The following is an 11,434-nucleotide window of genomic DNA, read 5'->3' on the forward strand; positions in this document are numbered from 1 at the left end:
ATTTTTAATATTATATGAATTTATGTTGTAAAGAATATTACGTTGCTCGATAATTAATATCATCTTAATAATAATAAATTGGATGGTATAAATTAAAAATACTATTATTTAGGAAAAGTACTTTATATAAAAATATTGGATCCTTAAAATTTATGCGACATTTACTTTCCAACAAAAAGTGAATACTCATAGATTTCATAAATCCAATATTTTTATATAAAGTAACTTTTCTAAATAAAATTATTTTTAATTCATAATGTCCAATTTTTATTACTAAGATGATATTATAATATCGAAAAGGGTGATATTCCTTACAATATAAAGAATCAACCCCTATTTATACTATTATTAATAACTATAATTATAAAATATTTTATTAAATAAATAACCTTATTATTTCAATACAATTAATAATTCTTTTATAATGAATTATAACTTTATTTATTATCATTATAAATTATTAATATATTCTAGCGAGTGACTAAATATTTTGGGAAAAATAAGAGAAAAGTATGTCTCATAAATTTCATGGATCTAAATATTTTTATATAAATTAATTTTCCAAAATAAAATTATTTTTAATTTATAACGTCTAAATTTTTATTACTAAGATAATATTAATCATCGAACAAGGTAATATTCTTTGCAACATAAAGAAGTAACCCCTATTTATACTATTATTAATAATTATAATTATGCACACTAATTTATTAAATGAATGACTTTTACTATTTTATATAATTAATAATTATTTATAATAAAATATCATATATTTATGAATTTTGTTATCATTATAAATTATTAATATATTCTAGTGAATGACCAAATAATTTGAGAAAATGAGGAGGTGCATAGCTATTGAGAGGTTATGGATCATTAGTTTTATAAATAATGGTATAATTGCGAGAGTTAAAAAATTAAGAGTGTAAAAAGAGAAATCAAAAGTTTTAACATAACTTTAAGGGGCGGTTAGCAGGTGCATTTTAGCTGGTGATTTCCTTGCTATCGTGCACCTCCGCCAAGTTTTCAAATGAAGAAGAAGAAGAAGAACAGCAACAAGAAATCCATGGCCAGTGCTAGTGATATCAGAGATTCGATCTTTGCTTATCCCTCCCAAATCGCTGATGATGCTTCTGAGGAAATGAGATCTTCAATATCAGCAGAGATGGAAAGTACAGGTCCAAAGGGAGCTAAGAGGAAAGTGCTAATGGAAGAAATTCTTGCTAGATCTGATCCTATTTCAGATCTTCATCATCAACAGAGCTTTGGAATTCAAGCTATTAGGCAGCTAAGTTCTTCTAACTCTACTCTATGGGCAAATGATGAAGCCGATAGTGATTTTGAATCTGGTATTATTAATCTGGATGCTGAAAATATTAAGGAATCTTCTCATTTAGAAAATAGAGCTGATAAATAGCACTAAAGAAGGGGTAGTTAGTTAGGCGTATGATAGCGGGCGATTTCCTCCTGCTATCGTGCGCCACTGCCTGGATCTCGCATGAAGAAGAAGAAGAAGAAGAATGGCAATAGGGGGATTGTTGATGCTACTTTGAGAGACTCGATCTTTGTGTACCCTTCCTCATCCTCTGTGGGTGCAGCTGAGGGACTTGAGGAATCAATGGAGATAAATGATGCTATGGAAAGCAATGGAACAGTAAAGGTTCTTAGAGCTTCATCCAGGAGCTCAGTGGAGATGGAGAGCACTGGCCCTAAGGGAGCTAAGAAGAAATTGCTAATGGAGGAGGTCCTGTCTAAATCTAAGTCAATTTCAGAACCAAGCCTTCTCAGATCTGGACCAGCTCTAGCTCGTCAACTAGGTGAGACTTCTATTTCCCCCTCTTGGGCTGATGAAATGGATGAGGAATTGAAAAATGATTTGAATGACTCAACGGTGATGGTAGATGATGATTCTGAGATTTTTACTCCTTTTGTTGCTCAATCTTCAATTGAGAGGCCACAGTCTGAGCATATTAGGATTTCCTCCCCCAACGTAAGAGCAGAATCTGAAAAACTCAATTTAGAAGAAGAGGAGAAAAGCAATGTAGAGATCCCAGGACAGAGAGAAGTGTTTGATAAGGGGGAAGCAAAGAAATCATTTGTGAGTTTATTTGCTGATAACAGGAAGCTAGGCAAAGGTCTTGACCTTAATTTCATTCAAGCCTCTCCATCTGAAACTGTAACATTTACTGCTGAAGAATGGAGGGAGGGTATGGATTATTGGAAATACTCCCTAGTTGGACATGTTATTGGACTGAATGTAAAGTTCAAATCTATGGAGTCATATATCAGTAAAGCATGGGCCAAATTATCAATTCCTAAGATATCTTTGCTCAAGCAAGGGGTTTTCTTATTTGAGTTCCAATCTGATCAACAGATGAGGGGGGTGTTGGAAGCTGGGCCTTGGTTCTTTGGTTCAAGGCCTTTGATGCTAAAACAGATGAGGGGGGTGTTGGAAGCTGGGCCTTGGTTCTTTGGTTCAAGGCCTTTGATGCTAAAACCATGGTCTATTGAGATTGAAATGGAGAACCTTGGTTCTTTGGTTCAAGGCCTTTGATGCTAAAACCATGGTCTATTGAGATTGAAATGGAGAAAATATAGGATTATTCCTACCCAATGTGGATCCAGCTACCAAATCTGAAGCTCAATTTGTGGAGTACAACAGGAATAAGCAAAATCTCTAGCTTAATTGGATGTCCTATAACTACTGATATGCTTACTGCTACCAGACAGAGACTTAGCTATGCTAGAGTTCTAATTGAGGTGCAACTACCCCTGAAGAAGGCTCTACCAGACCTAGTTGAATTTCTAGGACCAGATGGGAAAAAACACAGTCAGAGGATTATCTATGAACTTAAGCCTAGATGGTGTTCAAACTGTAATATTATTGGACATGATACTGACAATTGTAGAAGGCAGAAGTTTAAAAAAATATGGGTTCCAGTTAATAGGAAGGAAGATTCTGAAACTCAAGTAAATGGCACTCTGTCAGCTAATACTGAGCATGTGCATGTTTCTGATGGTCTGACTAATGATAGTCTGGCTCAATCATCTGCTCAACAAATGAAAGATCAATCAAGTACTAAACATGCACAAAAGGTATCAGAAGTGAGAACTGATACTGGGAAAAATGCTCATGTTTTACCTGCACCTGGAAATAATATTCAATTATCACCTGATAAAGGGCAAACTGGAGCTGGGAAACATGCACAGCACATGAGGTCTGATATGCAGAGCATTAGACTTGGAAATTCTGGCTTGGCAACTTTCATCAAATTTCTTCTCCAACAGTTAATTCTTCTGGGTTTTCAAGTGTTAATAGGTCAAATATTGCAAGAAGAGTTCTAGCTAGAGCTCCAGGGAATCAAATCCAGGTATCCACTTTCTCTCCTCTGGAATCTCACACTCTAGATTTTGACCCCTGTTACATAGATAGGGTAGGAGAACAATAATGCACCTTGCTATTTGGAATATTAGGGGATTTAATAAATCCCCTAAACACTTGATTGTGAAGCAATTCATTCAAGACTATAAATTACCTTTTATAGCCCTATTGGAAACAAAGCTTTCTGCAGGAAATATGGATAAAATAGCTCAAAAAATAAATATGACTAAAATAGCTCAAAAAATTGTTAAAAATTGGGAATGGATTTCTAATATTCAAGAAGCAGGTAATGGAAGAATTTGGATTCTTTGAAATAGTGATATTCTTTCTATCCAGTGTGTCAAAACTTCTATGCAATATGTTACATGTTCAGTCAGCACAAAGGATGGCAGGCTCGCTTGCTTAATGACTGTGGTTTATGCTCTGAATCAAAGAGATGGAAGAAAAGTATTATGGCAGGAACTTCAAGGCTTCAAGCTATCAGTTGATTGCCCATGGCTAGTTGGGGGAGATTTTAATGCCATTATCAATGGTGATGAAAAATTGGGAGGTGCACCAACTACAGGAGCAGATACTGAAGATTTTCAACACTTCATTTCTTCTAATCAACTGGTGCATATTAAGACTACTGGGTGCTACTACACATGGAATAACAAACAGGAAGCTGATACTAGAGTTTGGAGTAGATTAGACAGAGTTTTGGTCAATGACTTATGGATCCTACAGTATACAACAAGTCAAGTAGACTTTTTACAGCCAGTCTGTTCTGATCATTCTCCAGCCCTCCTTACAGTTGGAGATGATGATTTTCAGGGGAAAAAACCATTCAAAATTTTCAAGATGTGGACTAAACATACTGAATATCTCTCTATAGTCAGATCTATTTGGCAGCAGGATGTGCAAGGCTATTATATGTACAAACTATCTTCCAAGCTGAAAATGCTCAAACCTGCCCTCAAAGAATTAAATAGAAGACATTTCATGAATATTAGTGAATAGGTGCTAAGAGCCAAACAGGAGCTATCTGATATCCAAAATAGGATGAGTACTGACTTATTCAACTCTCATCTTATTTCCAAAGAGAAGGAGTGCTTGAAAAAATACACCTCTTTACTCCAATGTGAAGAATCTTTTTATAGGCAGAAAGCAAGCATAAAAGTGCTTGAAAAAATACACCTCTTTACTCCAATGTGAAGAATCTTTTTATAGGCAGAAAGCAAGCATAAAGTAGGCTATTCAAGGAGACAAATCCTCTCATTTCTTCCACTCAACCATGAAAGCTAGAAGGCATCAAAATAGGGTGCTATCTCTGTACACTGAGGATGGAAACAGAATATCTGACATGGACACAATCATCAATGAGCTTATTAAGTACTACAAGAGTTTATTGGGAGTATCAGGAAATGTTGCTGATCCTGACATTACTACAATAACCAATGGTCCTATTCTCTCATCCAGTCAAAGGGAATTTTTAGCCTCTCCTATCACTAAAGAGGAAATAAAACTTGCTGTTTTCACTATGTCTGATGATAGAAGCCCTGGTCCTGATGGATTTAGTGCTTCATTTTTTAAAACTGCTTGGAATGTAATTGGAGATGAGATGTGTAAAGCTGTGGAAGAATTCTTTTATACTGGCAAGCTCCTTGGCACCTTCAACTCAACCTCCATCACATTGGTGCCTAAAATTCTTAACCCAAGATCTCCCTCTGATTATAGACCTATCTCTTGCTGCAACTGTGTCTACAAAGTGATATCAAAAATTATTGCCGCTAGAATACAGAATGTTATTGGCTATCTGATTGATGATGCTCAGAGTGCATTTGTCAAGGGCAGGCTGATTTCTAACAATATTCTCCTAGCACATGAACTCTTAAAACACTATGGCAGGAAGAATGTCTCACCAAGGGCTATCCTTAACATTGATTTGAGGAAGGCATTTGACACTATAAATTGGAATTTTATCAAGGCTATGCTGACAGGTCTGGGATTCCCTAATAATATGGTTACATGGGTGATGGAATGCATTTCTACCTCCAAGTTCTCCTTGTCACTTAATGGCTCTTTACATGGCGTTACATGGGTGATGGAATGCATTTCTACCTCCAAGTTCTCCTTGTCACTTAATGGCTCTTTACATGGCTACTTTGAGGGAGCTAGAGGACTGAGGCAAGGAGATCCGTTGTCTCCCTATTTGTTTGTGCTTGGTATGGAGTATCTATCCAGAAAACTCAAATTTCTCAGCACAGACAGACTGTTTAAATATCATCCAAAATGTGCTAAGATGGGTATTACTCACTTGATATTTGCTAGCACAGACAGACTGTTTAAATATCATCCAAAATGTGCTAAGATGGGTATTACTCACTTGATATTTGCTGATGATCTACTGCTCTTTTGTAGAGCTGACATGGATTCTATAGCCAAAATTAATAACTGTCTTCAAGAGTTTAGTAAAGTATCTGGATTGGAGGCCAATTCTTACAAAAGCTCTGTACTCTTGAGTGGAATTGATGATATTTCTAAAGATCTGATATGCTCATATCTAAATTTTCCAGAGGGTTCTTTACATATGAGATACTTAGGAGTGCCATTGGTCTCAAAAAGGCTCTCTTACCTGGATTGTTCATCATTGATCTCAAAAATTTCAGATAAACTTCAAGACTGGCAAAGTAGGAAGAACCTATCTTATGCAGGGAGAATTCAACTTATAAAAACTGTTATCTTGGGTATTCAAACTTACTGGACAAGTAATTATATCTTGCCGATGAAGGTGCTGGAAAAAATTGACATGATTTGGTCTGCTTTCTTATGGGGAAGCAAAATCCATCTGGTCTCCTGGACAGAAGTCTGTAAGGATAAGAAGCTAGGAGGTCTGGGGCTATTCTCCTCCAAATTATGGAACTATGCTGCAGCAATCAAGATGTTATGGATGATACACTCTAAAAAAGATCTCTTGTGGATAAAATGGGTGCATGGAAATTATTTAAAACAACAGGAGATTTGGCAAGTTCAACCGAGAAAAAGTGATTCATGGATGTGGAGACAAATCCTCAGGGTGAGGGATTTGGTGTTGAGGAGGTTTGGGAATGTGTATAACCTCCATAGAATCATTGCTAACTGTCACAATAATGAGACAATGAAAATCTCATCTGTTTATAATGCCATATCTCAATCTGCAGCTGTTGTACCCTGGGCGAACACAGTTTGGGGGGGATTGCATTATCCAAAGCATTCGATGATTCTATGGCTTGCTACTCTGTCGAAGCTTCTGACTAAGGATAGGTTGTGTCGCATGGGTATATTGGAAGACAACCAGTGTGTGCTCTGTGCTGATTCTGTAAATCATCAAGAATCTAGAAATCACTTGTTCTTTGAATGCCAGTTCTCTTCCTATGTATGGAACAATTTGATGGCATGGCTGAAGTTTTCGTGGAGATCCTGCTACTGGAATCAGGTATTGCGGTGGTACAGCAACAATTTGAGGGGGCTTGGATTCAAGAAGAAACTGAAGAGGATGATGTTATCTGGAGCTGTGTATTGGATATGGAAGGAGAGAAATCAGAGAATTTTTCAACAAAAAGCCCGTAGCCCTGATCTACTTATCAAGGAAATAAAGATTTCGTTGCTTTCAAAGGTTCTTAATGAAGATGTTCCTGAGTGCTTGAGGGAAGAAATAGCAAAATTGTAAATTGTTAGAGAGTCTGTAGTTCCTTGGTTACCAGATAGGTTTCTGGTAGTTCTTGTTGCACTCCTATTTCAAAATTTGGTGATGAATAAAATTTATTTCATTGACCAAAAAAAAATAGAGCTGATAAATCTATAGATCTGGAAACAGAGGAAATAGATGAATCTGTTAATGAAAATTTGGAAAAATCAGCTGATGAAAATCTGATTGTTGAGGAATCAAAGGAGAATGCTGAGCCTGAACCACGAAAGTCTTTTGTTAGTCTTTTTGCTGATAACAGGAAATCTGGCAATGGACTTTCTCTAAGTTTCTTTCCATCTTCTCAATCAAATACTGTTTCATTCAATTCTGACGAATGGACAGAAGGAGAAGTTCTTTGGAAATCTGCTTTATTAGGGCATGTTATTGGGCTAAATGCTAAATTCAAATCTATGGAATCTTTTGTTAATAAATTTTGGGGTAAAATTTCAATTCCAAAGATCTCCATTATCAAACAAGGATTGTTCTTTTTTGATTTTCAAACTGAGAAGCAAATGCGAGATGTGTTAGAGGCTGGCCCTTGGTTCTTTGGATCTAGGCCTTTGATGTTAAAGCCATGGAGTATTGACACAGACTTAGAAAATCTGCAGGATTTCTACTACCCAATGTGGGTACAATTTCCAAATTTGAGGCTCAACTTATGGAGCTCAACTGGTATCAGTAAGGTTGCTAGTCTTATTGGAAAACTAATTGCAACTGATAAGCTAACAGCTACCAGACAGAGGCTGAGCTATGCAAGAGTACTATTGGAAGTTAAATTTCCTTTGAAGGAGCATTTGCCAGATCAATTGATTATCCAAGGGCCTGATGGAAGGAACTATAAGCAACCAGTACTGTATGAATTTAAACCTAGATGGTGTACCTTATGTAGTATGGTTGGATATAATACTGAGCAATGCAGGAGAAATAGAACTAAAAAAGTATGGGTGCCTATTAACAAGCAGGTTGGAAAAGAAGCTCAGGCTAACTCAGAACATCCTGAAGTGATAAATGACTATAATTCAAAATGGGACTGGGGGAGAAAGATCTAAGAGTGATTCTGCAATTCCTGTAGCAAAACATGCACAGACTGATACTTAGACTCTCAGAGGCAGAAACTTACCTGAAAATCCTGTAAATGAGAGAGAAAATACTCCAAATATATCAACTCAGGGAATGCAAGATACTAGAGACTATCCTGAGCAGGCTACTACAAAACATGCACATCATATGGCTGGGAATTAGGTATTCAGTTTTTCATCTCCACTGGTCAATACATCTGGATTTACAAATGTCAATAGATCTAATATAGCAAAAAGAGTAATATATTTGCTGAGAAAGGTACCTCATGTATTCAACCATCCATACTCTCTCTTCTGGAAAAACAAACTGATCCCCCTGGAGATAAAGGGGGGACATCCAAATAATGCATCTTGCAATTTGGAATATTAGAGGGTTTAATAAATCCTCTAAACATAGGGTTGTGAAGCAACTTATTCAAGACTATAATATCTCTTTCCTTGCTCTTTTGGAAACAAAACTCCCTAAAAGTAAAATGCAGATGTTGGCAAAAAATATAACAAAAGACTGGAAATGGATCATAAATGTTCAAGAAGCAAATAATGGAAGGATATGGATTCTCTGGGATAATGATGTTCTCACAGTTCAAAAAATTTTATCATCTGATCAATATATGACATGCTCTATAGTTTCCAGAGATGGCAGAATTACATGTTTGTGCACTATAGTATATGCTCTTAATTAAATGATAGGCAGGAAGGCCCTTTGGAATGATTTATTAGCATATAAACAGAATGTCAACTGTCCCTGGGTGATAGGAGGGGATTTTAATGCTATTATTAGCAGTGATGAAAAGATAGGAGGTGCACCAATCTCTCAAGCTGATACTGAGGATTTTCAGAATTTTATCAGTTCAAGTCAATTAACTCACATCAGATCTACTGGATGCTTTTTCATTTGGTGTAATAAGCAGGAAGCTGATTCAAGAATATGGTCCAGATTGGACAGATGCTTGGTAAATGAAGAATGGATCCACAATTATACATCCAGTCAAGTGGAATTCCTCATGCCTAGTTGCTCTGATCACTCTCCTGCCCTATTAACAATAGGAGATGATGAGATTGCGGGTAAAAGACCTTTCAAATTTTTCAACATGTGGACTAAGCATTCAGAGTTTATTTCTACAATCAGCTCAGTGTGGGAACAAGAATTATATGGATATGAGATGTACAAATTTCACACAAAGCTCAAAAGGCTCAAGCCTGTACTAAAAGTGCTAAATAAGAATCATTTCATGAATATAAGTGAGCAAGTGGATAGAGCCAAAAGTGAGCTAGCTAACATTCAAGGGTTGCTTAATGAAGACCTTTTCAATCCTGTACTGATATCTAAGGAAAAAGACTGCTTAAACAAATATGTCAGACTTATGGATTGTGAAACATCTTTCTACAGGCAGAGAGCAAATATAAAATGGGGATTATATGGAGATAAAAGCTCATAATTTTTTCACTCTATCATGAAAAAGAAAAGGCATTATAACAGAATACTTTCTATATATGATGGTAATGGTGTCAGAATCACAGAAAAATCAGAGATCATTGAAGAATTTATACAATACTATAAAAATCTTCTGGGTACTTCAGTTTCAACTTCTATACCAGATGCTGAGGTGATTAATAATGGCCCTCTGCTCACATCTGATCAAAGATCTATGCTTAGTTTGCCTGTATCAAGGAAGGAAATCAAAGAAGCAGTTTTCTCTATGTCAAATGACAAGAGTCCTGGTCCTGATGGATTTGGTGCTCTCTTCTACTAAGCTTCTTGGAATGTCATTGGAGAAGATCTATATGCAGCAGTTGAGGAATTTTTCATATCAGGAAAGCTACTAGGTACATTTACTACTACATCTATTACTTTGGTGCCAAAAGTTCTCAATCCTATATCTGCTAATGAATTTAGACCAATTGCTTACTGCAACTGCGTGTATAAAATAATATCAAAAATCATTGCTGGTAGAATTCAAAAGGTCATGGGATACTTGGTTAATGATGCTCAAAGTGCATTTGTCAAGGGGAGACTTATTTCTAGTAATATTCTCTTAGCACATGAGCTCATCAAGCATTATAACAGGAAAAACACTTCTCCAAGAGCCATCTTAAACATTGATTTGAGAAAGGCATTTGACACCATTAGTTGGGATTTTATAAGATACATGTTGACAGGACTGGGTTTTCCTGTAACTATAATTACTTGGATCATGGAATGTGTTTCAACTCCAAAGTATTCACTATCAATCAATGGTACACTACATGGATATTTTCAAGGTGCATGAGGGCTTAGACAAGGAGATCCATTATCCCCCTACCTATTTGTAATTGGAATGGAGTATCTATCAAGAAGACTGGATTTCCTCAAGGAAGACAGATTATTTAAATTTCATCCCAAATGCTCTAGAATGAAAATTACTCATCTTCTATTTGCAGATGATCTTCTATTATTTTGCAAAGCTGATATGAACTCAGTATCAAGATTAAATGACTGTCTTAAGGAATTCAGTCAAGTCTCTGGACTGGAACCAAACTCTGCCAAATGCTCATTGTATATGAGTGGTATTAGTGATGATTTGAAGGCTCAGATAAGCTCCTATCTTAACTTCCCAGAAGGTGTTCTTCCTATAAGATACTTGGGTGTTCCTCTCATCTCAAAGAGGCTTTCATGGCTGGATTGCTCTCCACTTATAAACAAAATATCAGAACAATTTCAAAGCTGGCAAAATAGAAGAACTTTGTCCTATGCTGGTAGATTACAATTGATCAAGACAGTTATCTTAGGAATTCAGATTTTCTGGACTAGCAATTACATATTGCCAATCAAAGTGTTAGAAAAGATTGACAGCATGTGTGCGGGATTCCTTTGGGGGCACAAAATTCACTTGGTATCTTGGTCTTCTATCTTTTAAAGCATGGAGGACTGGGAGTTTTTTCTACAAAGATATGGAATTATGCTTCTGCTGCTAAACTTCTTTGGCTGATTCATCTCAAAAAAGACATACTTTGGATCAAATGGGTGCATGGAAACTACCTAAGACAAAATAATATTTGGCAAGTTCAAGGCAAAGAAAATCACTCATGGATGTGGAAGCAACTCCTAAGAGTGAGGGATTTGTTGATAGTAAAATTTAGAAATGTTGATAATCTCCCAAACGCGGTTACTGGATGCTGTATTAACGGTTCAATCAGTATTTCTTCAGTATACAGGAAGATTAATCAACAAGCTCCTCCTACTGTTCTGTCTGAAACTATCTGGGGAGGATGGCATTATCCTAAACA

At 36.3% G+C, this 11,434-nt stretch overlaps 2 protein-coding genes across 2 annotated transcripts; both read left to right on the forward strand.

The window, feature by feature from the left end:
• On the forward strand, positions 2,614-4,381 carry LOC109831080. The gene is made up of 3 exons (XM_020398418.1): positions 2,614-3,218; positions 3,320-3,371; positions 3,719-4,381. Exons 1-3 carry the CDS (start codon positions 2,614-2,616, stop codon positions 4,379-4,381), a joined length of 1,320 nt encoding a protein of 439 aa, XP_020254007.1.
• On the forward strand, positions 8,851-9,606 carry LOC109831081. Its single transcript, XM_020398419.1, has one exon. It carries the CDS (start codon positions 8,851-8,853, stop codon positions 9,604-9,606), a length of 756 nt encoding a protein of 251 aa, XP_020254008.1.

Source organism: Asparagus officinalis, chromosome 2 (genome assembly GCF_001876935.1).
Source record: "Asparagus officinalis chromosome 2, Aspof.V1, whole genome shotgun sequence".
Taxonomy (NCBI): Eukaryota; Viridiplantae; Streptophyta; class Magnoliopsida; order Asparagales; family Asparagaceae; genus Asparagus; species Asparagus officinalis.

Excerpts from the sequence above, each read along its gene's own strand:
- LOC109831081 (XM_020398419.1), top strand. The coding sequence starts at position 8,851 with ATGATAGGCAGGAAGGCCCTTTGGAATGATTTATTAGCATATAAACAG.
- LOC109831080 (XM_020398418.1), top strand. The coding sequence starts at position 2,614 with ATGTGGATCCAGCTACCAAATCTGAAGCTCAATTTGTGGAGTACAACA. Across the intron at positions 3,219-3,319 it reads AAACATGCACAGCACATGAG|GTCAAATATTGCAAGAAGAG; the intron begins GTCTGATATGCA and ends AAGTGTTAATAG. Across the intron at positions 3,372-3,718 it reads CTCCAGGGAATCAAATCCAG|TGTGTCAAAACTTCTATGCA; the intron begins GTATCCACTTTC and ends CTTTCTATCCAG.